The 17,274-nt window shown below is 36.6% G+C and overlaps 2 protein-coding genes across 7 annotated transcripts; one reads left to right on the top strand and one right to left on the bottom strand.

Annotated features, from left to right (window-relative positions):
- Positions 1-716: 716 nt before the first annotated feature.
- Positions 717-3,862, top strand: ztf-3 (C2H2-type domain-containing protein; the record flags this gene model as incomplete). Of its 6 annotated transcripts, none has more annotated exons than NM_001373725.1 (6): positions 717-929; positions 1,000-1,152; positions 1,258-1,344; positions 1,899-2,393; positions 2,905-3,028; positions 3,482-3,862. In NM_001373725.1, the coding sequence occupies 6 exons, from the start codon at positions 828-830 to the stop codon at positions 3,529-3,531; spliced, it is 1,011 nt and encodes a 336-aa protein (NP_001359947.1). The 6 variants fall into 6 exon arrangements, with proteins under 6 accessions (NP_001359947.1, NP_001360315.1, NP_001368397.1 ...); NM_001381421.1 differs by having other exon boundaries at positions 867-929; positions 3,482-3,531; NM_001373713.1 differs by lacking the exon at positions 2,905-3,028 and having other exon boundaries at positions 3,482-3,814.
- Positions 3,789-9,788, bottom strand: marc-4 (RING-CH-type domain-containing protein). The gene is made up of 7 exons (NM_001361855.4): positions 9,696-9,788; positions 9,471-9,591; positions 6,253-6,383; positions 5,364-5,593; positions 4,691-4,894; positions 4,264-4,344; positions 3,789-4,067 (listed from the first exon to the last, which is right to left on the bottom strand). Exons 1-7 carry the CDS (start codon positions 9,780-9,782, stop codon positions 3,968-3,970), a joined length of 954 nt encoding a protein of 317 aa, NP_001348646.1. The 5' UTR covers positions 9,783-9,788; the 3' UTR covers positions 3,789-3,967.
- Positions 9,789-17,274: the final 7,486 nt, after the last annotated feature.

Raw genomic sequence — 17,274 nt, 5'->3', positions numbered from 1 at the left:
TAAGGATTTTTCTTAATTTTATTAGCAACCTTTAAAGTAAAATTGCCTATTTGAAACTACAGGAAACGTAAACTATCCGAAAAAATGTCCGAAATTATCTCCAGACTCAATCTTTGCAGATTCTAATCCTATAGTTATTCACCTGTGTTTTGAAATTTAGGGAAATTTTCTGACTTGTGACATCATTTTGGTTGAAACTTAGTTACTCAAACTCGGAAAAATTGGAAAATCTGCTTGGAAAGCCACATCTTTTAAATATTTTATTGAAAATTTCAATAAAAAATTGGTCAAAAATTATGAAATTGTTGAAAATTGAAAAATTCCAGTACTATTATGTGAAAAGCAGGGTTTTCAAGTTTTTACAAAAAATGTAACAATTTATATGAAGATATGCAATTTTGCAGAAATTTTGGCACCTTCTTGAATTTAAACTATAAATTGCAAAATATTGGGTATTTTCCAATTAAAAATTTGCGGTTTGGTAAGCATTTTTAGCATTTTTTTTTCATAATTTTAAAAACGAATAAGCGATTTGGAGGGGCAAGAAACAATTTTTAGAGAAAAATTTATGGCTTCATCTCCACTCGGGACGTATATGGATCGAAAACCTAAAAATTGAGAGATTCAGAGAAAAAACGAGAAAAACGCGCAATTTTTATCCATTTTATCTTCTTTTTTCTTCTCTATTCTACTCTCTCCATAACAAAAAAGTCCGCAATTTGTCGTAGGCGTGTACTGCACACGAAACACTGCGTCCGACGACACTTCAGCATCGATTTTGTGCGCAAATATTGCCGTATTTCCATTGGTTTTTCTTCCATCGGAAAATGGGCGAATTCATTGGAAATGAGGAATTTCAGAATTTTATGAAAGCAACCGGATTTATTCAAGAATTCACTAGACGATTATTGGAGCGGAGTTCGAAAAATGTGAGTTTTCAGCGTTAAAAGTTTACGTTTTGCCGAAAAAACCGCTAAAATCCTTAATTTCAAATTTCAGATTATAAAAATCCCGGACAATCTATCAAATGTGAACCAGCTAACGTGTCTTGTCAAACAATTTTTGCGTGAGCAGCAGGATTTGGCCGTGAAAGTGGAGAAAGTTCAGGAAAATCAGAAGAATTTGAGCGATTTTGTCAAAGAGAAACTGACGGTGAGAAGAATTTGATTTAATTAAATTTAAAAAAAAATTTGAAAACCCACCTAGAACATTTACAAAATAAGTTTTCTAAAAATCTCAAAAACATTTTTTTTTCAGAACTGCAATTGCCACGTGCAATTAGATGTAAGAAATCTGCTGGCTAAGGAGATGAAGCTACAGGATTTACGGCAAGACGACGGATTGGTAAGAAAAATTCCAAAAATCAATCAAATTTTTCTGAAAAATTGATTTTTGCTGAATTTTCCTTTTTTTTGCCAGAAGTCAGCGATTTGAAGCAAAAAATGATAAAAATCGCGTTAATTTTCATATTTTAGAGCTGTTTAAATTGCAATTTTTCGGAATTTCTGTTATTTTTGTGTGAAAAAAAAAAAAATTATTTTAACATTTAAATTTGATTTTCAGAAAAAAAAATCTATAAAAGCCTTTCAAAATGAGTTGAAAACCTTCAAAAACCACAAATTGAATGAAAAATCAATCAATAAAAACTACAGTAACCTTCCAGGCGCATGGCTAAATTAAGGCATTTAATGTTTTCGCTGCGAGACCCATCGGCATAAATTAGTGCTCCTCCCTTTAAATACCGTAGTTTTACATTTAAAACAAAAAAAAATTGACAAAAAACTAAATTTTCGCATAAAAACTTGAGAATCAAGCGAAAAATCTAAAAATTAAGCTATAATTTTTCGGAAATTACAATGATAAATTGAAAAATTTAGCAAAAACCTGAGTTTTTGCAGGATTTCTCTATAAAACTGCCATCCACCTCCTCAACTGACTTCACCGTCTCCCTCAATCAAGTAGTCGACGCGGATGCTCAACAACGATTCGACCTGGAACTTCTGAAAATGTTCGGCGCCGGGAATATTCCCCATTTTCAGCCACCACCAGACCTCTATCAGCACCATCACATTCCTCACACGTCACAACAGGTGGCTCAGGAGAATCTAGCAATGTTGGCGAATGTACCAAAATTAGATGACAATAACGCGTATTTCGACACTTTTTCACCGGAAAAATCGGGGAAAAGGGCGAAAAAACGGGCGGCCCCGTCGTCGGCTCACGAGGCCCAGCCCAACAATGGACCTTATAAATGTCGAGACTGCGAGAAAACTTTCCGGCAAAAGCATGGGCTCAATCAACACTTGCTCACTCATGAGACGAATGGAGCATTTGAGTGTGATGGGTGTGGGAAGCGATATTCGAGACAAGAAAGTGTTTATCGACATCAGAGAGTGAGGAAAATTAGTAATAAAAGAGTTATTGGTGGCCTAGGAAGCCAAAAAGTTAGGCCATCGATTTTGTTTTTTTTTTTTGGTTATGGAAAATTAAGAAAATTTTTAAAAAAAGTTGGTGGCCTAGAAACCCAAATTATTGAAAAAAAACTAGGTCATCATCTACTTTTAATTCGATTTTTATAAAAATATGAAATAAAAACGTTATTGGTGGGCTAGAAATCCAAATGTGAAAACTTAAACAAAGTTTCTGTGGCCGAGAAATTGAACTTTTAATAAAGTTCGGCCACCGACTTTTTAAAGCTAAATTTTGGAAAAAAAGCAGGATGTTTGAAGCAAAAAATTATTTTTCGTGGCCTAGAAACCCACATTTTTGGCAATTAGGACATCCGCCTTTTTTGTGGATAAAAAAATTGTCAATAAGGACAAAAAATTTTCGAATAATCACGAAATTTCATAGATCAAGACCCACCATGCGTCTTTAACTTTTGCAAAAAAAAAATTTTTGCAGAGCACCGCCGAATGCTCAAAATATCTTCCGTTGGCTCTAATCAATGGCACGGTCGCCCGAAATCCCGTCGCCACGTGGGATACACCAACTGCTGAAATATTGCAAAAGCATCGCATTCTTTTCGGTTTAGTCAATTTTGATATAGAATTATGAAAAATTCACGCAATTTTGGTTTCTAGGCCACCGAAAAGCTTTTAGTGGCCTAGTAATCCAAGTTTTGAAAAATCTAGGTCACCAAAAAATTTGAAGTTATCAAGGCCATCATGTGGAAACCTAGTCCCCGACCGAGTTTTTTTTTCATATGGAGGCCTAGAAACTCATATCTCGGTCGTCGATGTTTTTACTGGAGATTTCTAGGCCACCAAGTGGGAAACTAGTCCCCAGGTCTTTTTCGAGTAACGCGAGTTGTATACGTTAGCAGTTGAAAAATTGAAGTTTCTCGAAAATTGATAAAAGTATGAATAATTAGGTATACCAAACATTTTTATTTTTGAATATAAATTTTAAAAAAAAGTTCATTTTTTTTAATTTTTAAGAAATTTTTTTTTCAATTTTTTACTTTTTTTTTAAATTTCAGAGCACACCATGCACAAAATACCAGAATCTAACCACTGTGGAACACGATGACACCGGAGCATTATTTTGAATTTTTCTTTAAACTTTCTCCCAATTTTTTTTTCTAGAAACCCCCGCATTTATTTCTTCCAATTTCCTCGCCTTTTTCACATTTATTACGAGTTTTCCGAGAAAGGGTAATCGATATATCGCTAAAATTTCAAATTCCACGTGTTTTAATGTAAATAGGCTGAATTTTTTTTCCGTTTTTCACGAATGTGTAATATTATTTTTTTGTTGTATTTTTTTTGTAAATTTATAAAAAATCAAAGAAATAAAATTTATTTTAGGCACTGTTGAGCAACCTGAGTTGTGGAATAAAAATAAAAATTGGAAAATTAAAATTTCAAAAAAAAAATCGAAATTTTTTTAATTTGCAAAAAACCCGAAAGTGGTGAAAAGAAATGAGAAATTGTAACTGGAATGGTTTTTTTCGTTGAATTGTTGACTAGGATGACACGTGGATACACATATCAGAAGCTGATAAGGTTAACGGAACAGGTGAAGACTTCTGGAGACCGCGGCGGTGAGCCATTTCGGGATCATTTCTGAAAATTAAAAAAATTTCAAACAAACGTTTTTTAAAATTGATTTTCCCTCCAAAATTTCCCCAAAATTTTTAACATTTTGAATTTCGCGCCGAAATTTACCGAAAGTTTTGAGTTTTTGAACTTTGCGCGAAATTTTTCTGAAAAATTTGAAAAATTTTGAATTTCCCGCCGAAATTACACTCCGCCCACTCACTTGATATCGTAGTTTTTGATCATCCAATTCTTATTGATCACAAAAAATCGGAAAATACATCGGAATATCGTGGACTCGGCTCTGGAAAAAAAAGATAATTTATTGATTTTTATGACCGCACGTGCTTCAGGCTTCCATCATATTTTGAAATTCAAGAATTTGCCGAACTATGCCATTTTGACTCGGCCACGGCCGGGGTAGATTTACGGCGTGTCACGGCTCGGTTTTCAATGTAAAACTGAACAAATTTATCCGTGTGGAGTACACGACTTTCCCACGCGTTGTCCGGCAAGCCAATGCCAATGGAGCGCGAAAAATGCAGAGAGAATGGCCAGAAGCCCGTGTGACCGCTAAACTAAAAAAATTCGGCTGAAAAAATCGGTGGCCGAGTTTTCTCATTTTCCAGGCCACGTGTCAAAAAACTCACTTATACTGTGTAAAAAGGGCCAAAATGAACGAGACCAAGAACATGCTGGCACACAAGACCACTTTTATGTCAAAAAGTGATGAGACAGGTGTACGCGAGAAATATCCATCCGAACTACCGTCCCCGTCTCCATTCCCGTTTCCGCTGAAATAGCCACGCCGTTTCCACGTGTACGCTGTGTTTGTCGAACTGTGCGCGAAGAGCCTGAAAGTATTGAGTTTTTCGCAAAAAAAAATTTGGCAGGGAATTCAAATTTTTGAGAGAAAAATGGGCGGGAAATTCAAATCATTATGTGGGCGGAGCTAACATTCAAAACTTAGCAAAATAAATGGCTCGTGTATATTCTAATTCAAAAGAATATGTGGGCGGAGCCTATTTTTCTTATTTTTTTTCCTGAAACTATGTGGATAGTAGCTGTGTGGCTTCTTTGTCTAAAATCCTAGGCCATCAGAAAAAGTAGGCCACCGTTTTAAAGGAGGTCAATATTTTCTTCCAAAAAATTTGGGTTTCCAGTTCATCTCCAAAAGGCTTGATGAGAATTTTATACAGTCTACTTTTATTTTTCTAGGCCGCAGGCCATAGCTTAGTCAAATTTCGGTATTCTAGGCCACCACATTTGCGGGGTGGCCTAGTTTTCTAATTTCCTAGGTCATCACCAGAAAACTTCGCCCACCTTCGTTTTAAGAGTGCATTCTCCTGAATGAATTGAATCGTAAAATATCCACAAAATATCATAATTAATACGGTAATCAAAAAGAGCACATTGAGCAGACAAGATGATCGATCCACGTGTGGAACATGTAAAGATTTCATTTGAAATATATTTCCACGTCGATAATCGTAGCCGCATAGTTCGCAACGTGGTGATGGGACCATTTTTCGAGTCGACATTTCCAGCCATCTCTGGAAAAATTGAAAAACAAATTATTAATTTGATGTAAATGCGCTCTATTGTACATCAGAACAAGTATTTAAAAAAAAGGGCGTGACTTCTTAGACCACGCCTCCAACGCTCCGCCCATTTTGTAGGCAGGCATGTTTATTCCTCTTTAAAATTTCTGTAATATTGAAACCACACTTCAACCACGGGCTTCTGGCCTTTCGCATTGAATTTTCGCTCCTCATTGACAATCGCCTGCCGGACAGCGCGTGGAAAAAATCGTGTACTCCACACGGACAAATACAGCAGTTTTACAACTAAAAACGAGCCGCGACGCGACACGCAACACGCCGTAAATCTACACAAAATCTCTCCGACCCAAAATGGCCTAGTTCGGCAAACTCTGCCATTTCGATTTATGAAGGAAGCCAGAAATCCGTGTTCAACTTATAGTAAGTTTTTGAAAAAACTTTGATCCGAGGCTCCGCCCACAAAATGGACGTGGCTATGAAAGCGCCGCCCATTTTGTGGGCATGGCTATTTCTTTTTATTTTGGAAAATGTGGAAATTTGTATAAATTGAATTTGGTTTTTAACGATTTTATAAAAATTGCAAATTCCACAAAAGGTTTTTTTTTAAATTTTTTAATTATTATTTTGAATTTTACAAAAAAAGAGCTCACCACAACACACGCCTTATGCACAAAGAGCAGTGTTCCAGAGCATCGACACGGTGAGATGAGCGGATTTGACCGCGTTGACGTAGAAGTATGACATATTCGGCACATATTTGCAGACGCGGATTGCAGGGATACTGTAGTTGATGAGGGCATTGGGGGTGATGATTAATGAATTGAGAATACTGGGAGACGGGAGGAGGCTTGTCACAGCGGGAGGTAAGTTTTATGCGAAAAATTGAAGAAATTTGATTGAAAAGGCCAACGGGATTTTTATGTGGAAAGAATACCCCCTTTCTTTTTTTTTTGACACGGACTAGAATTCCCTCTGGTGGCCTAAAAAATCGTTTAAAAAATATCATAATCATAATGATAAAGGATCAAGAAGGGATAATGGCCTAGAAACTTTTCTGGTGGCCTAGAAAATCATTTCTCGAAAATCTTTTTTTTCAGAACTCTAAATAACTATGGACAGAAATTTTCAGCAAAATCGGGACATCATTGTTTCTATTTTCATCGTGGCCTAGAAACTTTTAGTTAAATTATTTCAAATTCGGAAGGTTTCAAAAAATTTTCCGTGGTACTTGTGTATTACACATTTTCCTCTTTAGGCTTAGAAAATGTTATTTCCTAAGCCTAAAAATACAAATTGTGGTTCACGTTTTTATTTTTCATGGCTTAAAAAACTACTATTAAAATGAGGGCATGTAATACACAAGTACCTTTTCCGTGTGTTTTATGACGCATTTTTCAGTTGGAGACACTCATTTTTTGGTGGAAGAGTTTTCCGGATAACTAGGTCACGCTGAGAATAATAGAGGGGAGATGATCTCTAGAAAAGTCAACTTCTTACTCTAGAAAAGTCAACTTCTTAAGTCAACTTCTTACTTCTTACTTCTTACTTCTTTCCAAAATATCCAAAAAAAGGTTCCCACGTGCACCCATCCCCTTTTTCGATATGGCCTAGAATTCTATTCAGGGTCCTAGTAACTTCCAAATAATTTATTTCTTATTCCTTTTCTGGAAAAACCAGCCGCTGACCGCGCCTACGGCGCGGCCAACGACTGGCGAAATTTAAATTGTTCGACACATAAAACACCATATAATCTTTTAACAATGTCACATGAAAACAGGTGGAAACTTTTACTTTTTCAAACATTCTGGAATGTAAAAAATATCACAGAAGCTTCCGCCTCTCTAACTCTCGAGCCAATACCTCTTCAAAAGCACAAAGTCAATTTTTCTGAACTACAGTAACCCTACAGCAAATCCACAATACCCCTAGAGTACCTTGACATTATCCCACACCAACTCCTTAGCTCCCGCCAATATAATATCAAACACGAAGAGTCTCCCCACGAAGGGTCTCACCACGAAAGGTCTCACCACGATGGGTCTCACCACGAAAAGTCTCACCACGATGGGTCTCACCACGAAAAGTCTCACCACGATGGGTCTCACCACGATGGGGCTCACCACGAAAGATCTCACCACGATGGGTCTAACCACGATGGGTCTAACCACGAAGGGTCTCACCACGAAGAGTCTCCCCACGAAGGGTCTCACCACGATGAGTCTCACCACGATGGGTCTCACCACGAAAGATCTCACCACGATGGGTCTAACCACGAAGGGTCTCACCACGATGGGTCTCTCCATGAATGGTCTCAGCACGAAGGGTCTCACCACGATGGGTCTAACCATGAAGGGTCTCACCACGATGGGTCTCACCACGATGGGTCTCACCACGATGGGTCTCACCACGATGGGTCTCACCACGAAAGGTCTCACCACGATGGGTCTCACCACGAAGGGTCTCACCACGATGGGTCTCACCACGAAAGGTCTCACCACGAAAGGTCTCACCACGAAAGGTCTCACCACGATGGGTCTCACCACGAAAGGTCTCACCACGAAAGGTCTCACCACGATGGGTCTCACCACGAAGGGTCTCACCACGATGAGTCTCACCACGATGGGTCTCACCACGGTGGGTCTCACCACGAAAGGTCTCACCACGATGGGTATCACCACGAAGGGTCTCACCACGATGAGTCTCACCACGATGGGTCTCACCACGATGGGTCTCACCACGAAAGGTCTCACCACGAAGGGTCTCACTACGAAGGGTCTCACCACGATGGGTGTCACCACGATGGGTCTCACCACGAAGGGTCTCACCACGATGGGTCTCGACACGAAGGTTCTTTTTCTCAGAAATTTTAAATTCCAGCCAAAATATTTTCAAAAAATTAAAATTTTAAATTCCCGCCAAAATATTTTCAAAAAATTAAAATTTGAATTCCCGCCAAAATATTTTCAGAAAATTAAAATTTTAAATTCCCGCCAAAATATTTTCAAAAAATTAAAATTTGAATTCCCGCCAAAATATTTTCAAAAAATTAAAATTTTAAATTCCCGCCAAAATATTTTCAAAAAATTAAAATTTTAAATTCCCGCCAAAATATTTTCAAAAAATTAAAATTTTAAATTCCCGCCAAAATATTTTCAAAAAATTAAAATTTTAAATTCCCGCCAAAATATTTTCAAAAAATTAAAATTTGAATTCCCGCCAAAATATTTTCAAAAAATTAAAATTTTAAATTCCCGCCAAAATATTTTCAAAAAATTAAAATTTTAAATTCCCGCCAAAATATTTTCAAAAAATTAAAATTTTAAATTCCCGCCAAAATATTTTCAAAAAATTAAAATTTTAAATTCCCGCCAAAATATTTTCAAAAAATTAAAATTTTAAATTCCCGCCAAAATATTTTCAAAAAATTAAAATTTTAAATTCCCGCCAAAATATTTTCAAAAAATTAAAATTTGAATTCCCGCCAAAATATTTTCAAAAAATTAAAATTTGAATTCCCGCCAAAATATTTTCAGAAAATTAAAATTTTAAATTCCCGTCAAAATATTTTCAAAAAATTAAAATTTTAAATTCCCGCCAAAATATTTTCAAAAAATTAAAATTTGAATTCCCGCCAAAATATTTTCAAAAAATTAAAATTTTAAATTCCCGCCAAAATATTTTCAAAAAATTAAAATTTTAAATTCCCGCCAAAATATTTTCAAAAAATTAAAATTTTAAATTCCCGCCAAAATATTTTCAAAAAATTAAAATTTGAATTCCGTGGTATACGTGTTCCTGGGTGTCGGCAATAGTATCCCTTATTAATTACTTCGTGGAAGAGCTTTACAAATTTTCTAGACCAACTCACATTTACTCGAGTACAACCCAGAGGCTTTCAAGAATTCACATCCCTTCCAATACGTGGCTCGGGATTCGTCAATCATGTCAGTTTCCTCATCGATGAGCGGCTCCTTTTCCAGTCTATTTGGCTGAAAGTAAGAATAATTCGAATTGGAGCGCGTTGGCAATAACCCAAAGAGGAGCCGGAGGCACAAAAAAGGTCATTAGAGCGCGCTTGCAACCTTAAATTTACCTGCGATGGAGCTGGAATCGACGAGGAAGGTGGCGGCGGCGGCGGAGCACTGACAAAAATGTGATGGCGGTCTCCGTCCTGAGCCATCTGAAATAATGCAAAGTGTGAAAAACTATTGGAATACTACAACTACTTCTAAACAACAAAACTAAAACAATAGTCTGTGTCAGCCGTTCGTTCGTCAGTGACACACACGCAAAAAGAAAGATCATCGAGGTAAACAAAAATAGTGTGCAGGATGGAGAGACGCAGAGAAGACGAGAGAAGTGTAGAGATGAGTTCAGAAATGACAACAAACAGGAGGAAACGAATCGAGACACAAAAAAACGGAACTCCTACAACAACAAAAAAGGAGCGATGAACGACGTCTTTAGGGTTGGGAAGGGGGATACTTCGCCCCTCACGCTGCTCGATGGTCGCGGTCGCCAAGTGACGTCACTACTCTTCCACAACATGATTTAGCGGTCAATATGTGGCCTAGAAATATATTGAAAATTCGGCCAGGGTAGCCAGATGACGTAACTTCTCTATCATAGTTGACGGGGATCTAATTTTTCGAAAACAAATTTTGCCGGGAACTTCAAAAAGCTCTCGAAAAATTTGGTGCGAATTTAAAATTTTCAGAGAATAAAATTGGGAGCGAAACCAAATTCTCTCAGAAAAAGTTTGGCATAAAATTTAAACGTTTCAAAAAATTTTTGGCGGGAAATTTAAATTTTTCAAAAAAAAATCGGTTTGGCGGGAAATTCAACTATAACTTAAGAAAATTCTGTCATTTGACAATTTTCACCCATAAGACCTAGAAACTTCTAGATGACCCAGGAAGTTAGAATGTTTAGCCATGTTTGGCTCCCAAGCCGTGGCCTAGAAAAAGTTCGGCCATCTACTCTGATGTCATTCTGAAAGTTCTAATGACAAGTTCTTTACAACTGCCTAAGGAAATGAAAAAAGTGTAAAAGAATCTTTTTCAGGGAAGAAGAGCAAGTACATGAAAATATATTCATAGAGAAAAAAAGGGTAAACCGAAATGGAAAATAAGATGAGATGAAGAGAATCACGAAATGAAGATAGATATGTGCATTTGCGGGTATGTGAGAGTACGTGTACTTATTATTCAAAAACATTAAACTTCTAGGTCAATGGTCTAGGCGTGACAGGTGGCCTAGAACACCGAAAAAAAACCATTGATTTACAAGTGGCCTAGAAAACTCCAGCTGGCCTAAGAGCTCACAAAAAGCACCACAACACCTGTACATTGGGACCAGGGCTGTTTTTTTTTGGTTTTTTTTGGTATTTTTGGGAAAAATTGATTTTTTGGTTTTTTTGGTTTTTTGAGACCAAAAAAAAAACCAAAAACAACCAAAAAATAAATTACAGCACTGATTCAGCAAAAAAGCTAACAAAAAACCTTCTGTTCGTTCAATTTTCAATATTTTATAAAAAATCACCAGAATATTTCATGAAAAAATTCCGTTTTGTCCCGTTCAATATCAAACATTGAATTTTTTTTTGTTTTTTGTTTTTTTGTTTTTTGTTTTTTGGTCCATAGTTAGACCAAAAAATTTTTTGTTTTTTGTTTTTTGGTCGAAAATTTTTTTTTGCAACAGCCCTGATTGGGACGTGGCCTAGGAAAATCTTAGTAGTCTAGAAAGTGTAAAAACGCCAACGCGCCGGTGTATTGCGACGTGGCCTAGAAATTCTCGTAATCACCAAACTTTTTAAATTTCCTAAAAGTTTAGATGACCTTGTGATCTAGAAAACCGACTTCTCATCCTCATTGGTACGTGGCCTAGAAATTAAAACTTAATTTTTCTCCGTTCCCAGTTATCCTTTTCATTTCAAAATTCGAAAAACTTTTCTACAAGAAAACAAATCCTATATTTATGAAAAAAAACTTACCACGTGGCCTGCGGTACATTAAAAAAGTATTTTAAAATTCGAAATGCTCATACACACACACACACACAGACTACTACAATTTTCGCACACTTCACTTTGTGCCAAAAATGAATAAAACAAGAGCGACGTGTGAGTCAACTCAAGCTTCTCACCTCAGTAGGGGGGGGGGGGGGTGCCAATTAGACCCTCCCCCCCTCGTGTCGTGAGAAGCGAAGAAGGAATCTCTGAAATTGGCAGGAACGACACTACTGTTTTTCTTCTTTTTGTGACTAATCATTTTCACAGCTTGACGTCTTGTTTTTTTTTGGTTTTTATGTGAAAAAGAAACTGGAAAAAGTCCCCGCCACAAAACAAAATCGATGGAAGAGTTTTTAAAAGTTTCTAGTCCACATGAAATTTTGAGGTTTTGTTTTTTCTAGGTCACGTGAAGTTCTAGAGGTTGCTAGGTTGCACCAATTTCGAAAAATTTCAAAATGGATGTTTTTTAGAAATGTCAAGATTTCTAGGCCCCATGTGGGGCTTTGAGGCTCCTGTAAAATCGAATGGTGGAAGAGTTTGCCAAACTTTCTAGGCCACGAGTCCAATGACGTCACCTTGTCATAGAATAGAGCGTTTTTTCTCCGAAAAGACGAAAAGACGAAACAAAAAACAAATAATATTGGCTGCTGTACTGTATGATGAGACACCGGGGGCAAAAAAAAACATTTTGCAGGAAAAAGAATGACGGGGGGACTAGCTTCTGTAAATGGTATAGAACACGCAAAAGTGCAAACTCAGCCACCCTCCTAATCGGTTCGACAGAATTATAGAATGAGATCATATCTTCACAAAAGTGAAAGAAAAGTCGGTGGCCGAGTTTCATTTTTTTCTAGGCCACGTAAAAAAAGTTGTCCAACAAACTCGTGGAATGCGTTTTTTTCTAATTTTCTAAGTCACGTATAAATTACGGAAAATGGAGGCGAAAGACCAAGAAGCGACAAATGTCCTCTACTAGTACAAGCTCCTGCCTACCAAAAACTTATCGGATAAGGGAATGGGAACATGTTGAACACTCCTCACGTAACGAGAGGCGTGACGGGGGGAAATTGAATTTAGAAGCCGAGAGAGAGAGTGAGAGAATTAGAGAAAACATATGGCTGGTGTGCTCCTTTAAAAGCTATTAAGCTGAGAGGGGTGGGTGTCCTTACTTAGTGCTCAAAGGTGCCCGGGGAGGTGTCAATTAGGTGTGGGAATACCCCTTTGGGAGATTTGTGGCCTAGGAATAATTCGACCTCGGTCACCGGTAATGTATAAGTGACCTAGAAAACTTTTCCACTTTCAAATTAAAAAAAAAACTTTTTTAAGTGGGAAAATAAAATGTTTTGGCAAAATTTTAGTGGGGAATTCAAATTTTCTGATAAAAATTTTGACGAGATATTCTATTTTTTTAAACAATTTTGGCGGGAATTCAAATTATCTGAGAAATATTTTGGTGAGAAAATCAAATTTTCTGAGAAAAGTAATTTTTTGAGAAATATAATCGTGGAAGAGTTTTCGCAAATTTCTAGGCCACCTGTACCACTTGGAGGTGACAGCAACATAACGGTTAGACACAACATTTACACCTCCCCTCTTCAGATGCGCGAATTACACATATTATTGTGAACAACAACAAAACTCAACGGACCGTACATAATAGGGCACTGGCAACAAGTTTTTGGTCAAAAGAAGGTGTAGAGAAGCAGAAGCTTCCCATTATTATTATTTTGAAGGAGGGATATGTAGTTGCGGAGATATACAAGTTGTTTTCTAAGAATAAAAATTTCCCCGGGAAATTGGGTTAGTTATTGGATTTGCAAGAGTAGGTAGGGAATTAGCTAAATTTGTAGTTTTCTGAACCTCAGTCCCCTGCAAGAGGTTGTACTATACCCCGTAAACCTGATGGCCTAACGTGCGTTTTCTAGGCCATCTCAAATGATCGCTGTAAACGGGGGAAAAGAAAAAATGTTTTAGGCCACGTAATAAATGGACCAATAAATAAGATATAAATAGGTCACGTAACAGTTTTTTGAGAAGAATATTAGTGGGAGATTCAAATTTTCTGAGATTTTTCTGAGAAAATATGAATTTCGCTCCAAAATTATTTTTCAGAACATTTGAAATTCCGGCCAAAAAGTTTAGAAAATTCGAAATTCGAATTTCCCGCCTACTTTTTTAAAATTTGAATTTTCCGCCAAAGTCCTTCCTCATTATCAGAAAATTTGAATTTCCCGGAAAATTTTATTGTGTGCACTAGAAATTGAATGTTAGGCCATATACAACCAGATTTTGAGGCATGTGTACGTAGGAATTTTGAGCAAAACTTTCCAAATTTCTCCAAGAAAAGAAAATTGCAAAAGGGAAATGGAACGAGAGAACGCGATGATGATTCAAGCACACACACACAAGTTCATTAAGGAAAAGCCTACTAGAAGACGTAAAAGAGCCAATACAAAGAGAGAGAGACAGGGGTCTCCAAGAGGAAAATGAAATGGGGGTAGAATGGGAAGAGGAGGAGAACAATAGAATACCAAAAACGAGTGTGAGGGGAGAAGCTGAATAGGGAGAGCAAAGGAATTCAAAAGTATTGCTCCTGGCTACCGGGAAGTACAAATAGATACCTGGAAGATAAAAATTACATACCTACATGCCTACATACAGGAAACTCGACCACCGATTTTTTTGAGAAAACTAGGCTATGGCTATTTCCGAGATAACTAGACCATCGTGGTACACTTAGGCCACGAACTTTTTCTCAGAAGCTAGAAGACATTGGAAGAGTAGTTAAAAGTTCTAGGTCACATATTTTTTCAAATATAAACTTCGGTCATCGATATTTTTTTTAGTATTTTGTTTTGAGAAAACTAGGCTACCAATTTAACCTTTATTCGAAAAAATGCTTTAACTTGTTTTTTGAAAACGTTGTAATAGTTGTTCAAAAGTTCTGCCATGGCAAGTTATAATTGAGAAGAGTAGGTTGGCCTCAAATTTTTTTTGAAATAAGCCCCTATTCAAAATTTAAAAATTCGGCCACAGACTTTTTTTTAGAAAACTATGTCATTTAAAAGCAAAAAAAACGTAGGCCTGTGCTTTATAGCTACGGACTTTTGTTCCGAAAAATTCAGCCATCGATTTTCAAAGTTCGGCCGCCATTTTGTTTTCATGACGCGAACGCGCTCTATTGATAAATTACCCAAAAAATAACTCTGCTGGTTTCTAGATGAAATGTAGAAAAATCACTTCATAAATTACAAAAAATCTTGGTTTTTTTGTAAAACTTTCAAAATCTTGTAGATCAAAAATGCTGAAACTCATCTAAAACTAGGCTCTAGGGCTTCCATGGTGGGCATGCGCGGTTGAACGCTTGCCTCCTACCTGTCAGCCTCCCGCATCATATATGCACTATGACTACAAATCAAAACCTTGTGTTTACACCGCATAGTGCGAAAAGTGGTTCTTTAGCCGCGTTCGACACTTTTCGGGTTCCTGTACAGCAGGCGCGGCGTGAGGCAGGCGTAGGTCCGCAGACGTTTTGACGCCTGCATGGGAGACTTATTCGGCCCCAAGCCTACCAAAATGCAACATAACGGATGTGGGGGGGGGGGGGGGGTAATTGAAATGTCAAGAATCGCCCCCCCCCCCCCCCCCTCCTATAATTTTAATTTTCCAATCGGAAAGGAGAAGAGACATTGTGTGTATGACATGTCTTCTCATAAAAAGGAAGGAACAGCTGTGGTGGTCCTATGTATACACATGTCGTCTACTCATTTAATGCTCATATGTTCATGACTCCGTTGGGAAAAGAATGTTCCAAGTTTGGTAGGGCTCCGCGAGCACTCAGGAGTTAAGGGAGCCACTTTTTGAGGTGTGGCATGGGAATTTCAAATTTTATTATATCTATTAATTTGTTATTGTGGAAGTGTTTTAGAAAATATAAATTTCAATAACTTTCAAATAAATCGAAAATTATCGGAAATTCGAGAAAATTCAACTTTTGTGAGAAAAAAATTGGCGGAAAATTGAAATTTTTGTGGCCTGGCATATGTTTTGGTGGACTTGAAAACATTTCTTTAAAATACTCCAAAAATGTTCAATTCAAAAGTTCGACTAGTAAAATGTTCGCTTTTCAATTTTGTGGTGCGGGCGACTATTGAGCGGGGGGCTGAACATTTCTTTTGAATTGCATGAACAGGAACTTGGTGACCAGTGAAAGGGCATTTAGGAACAGCCGGCAATTTTCTATAGATCCCTCGAAAAATGTTCATACTTTTATTCGAAAAATGTATTCACTATGTTTGTAAATTTTACACACAGTTTTAACATTAAAATATAAACTGAGAATTTTATTTAGAGCGTGATTGCATTATTTAGCAAAATCCCATGAAAAATCTAGCGCACTAAAATGCAATAAAATCTGCATAAAAATGTAATAAGATGAAGGGGAATTGGGGAACACTTCCGTCCAAGAAAGAGCAATCAAAGGGTGAATCTAATTGGAAAGCTCGAAAAGGGGGAACATTTTCTATAAAATGCATCGAAATGGAAATAAAGTGCGGGAAATGTTTATTATTAAGAACAGGTGGTAATAATAATGATGATAGTGGTGTGTGCTCATTAGAGAAAAATAGGAGATAAGGAGGCAGCCGACTGGCAGGTAAAAGGAGTGAATACTCATATTTTAAATAAGATACAAATGTCTGAAAATACCAAATTTCAACTTCTTGAAAACGTCTCAAAAAAAGAGTTATGGCGGCTCAACAAATGACGCAAAATTACTGAAAGTTTGAAATTTGGCCGACTTGTCAGTGGCTGGAAACTAAGACAATTTCTAGTCTATAAAAAAATTTCGACTGCATCGCATTTAAAAATGTAACTAACTACTAACTTAATAACTAGTAAGTATAAAAATAATACCGTTGCTGAAAAACGTAAATACTCATTTATTGATAATTTAATATTGATTCTATGGAAGATTTCTTCATTGTATAAAAGTTTAAACTAGAAATTCTCCAGTTTTGTAATTTCATGCTGTCAAATGATTAATAAATTCAATGAAACTGCAACAATGCCTTATTGCCACACCCTTTATTGGGATTTAATCCGGAAGCAAGGGGGGGGGGGTGTCTGTATAAATGAAAGTGTCTATTTTACTATTCATGTTTATCAGGCAAAGTATGGAAACTGAATAGGGGAATTGATGTGTGCTTCTTTACTATTGAATATTATAACGTAAAAAATAATTCAAAACGTATTTTTCTATTTATTAAAATCCTAAATAGAATTAAAAATAATTGCACGCTGGAACAAAAAAATCTTAATAGGTTATAAAAGCAATACTGATTTACAAAAATTAAATTTAGTAAAATCCGTATCAGTATCAAAACTCTGCCTACTAAGTTAAGTAATTTCAGAGAAATCGATATACCGAATTGTGTCACTTTGCAAGTTTTAATAACGTTTCCTAACATTCATTCTATTCTGTTTATAACAATAAATGCAAACAACTTTTTGGTCTTTTGGTTACATTTTATTCTTAAAATGTAATTCTAGTGCAGTAGTGATATGCGCAGAATGTGTCGAAATATAATTAGTTTAATATAAAAGACACATATGTATACTCTTTCCTTCTCTCATTTAATAATAGAAGACCGGATGGTCACGA

The sequence above is a fragment of the Caenorhabditis elegans genome, chromosome I (assembly GCF_000002985.6).
Source record: "Caenorhabditis elegans chromosome I".
Taxonomy (NCBI): Eukaryota; Metazoa; Nematoda; class Chromadorea; order Rhabditida; family Rhabditidae; genus Caenorhabditis; species Caenorhabditis elegans.
This window is presented reverse-complemented; position numbering and strand designations above follow the sequence as displayed.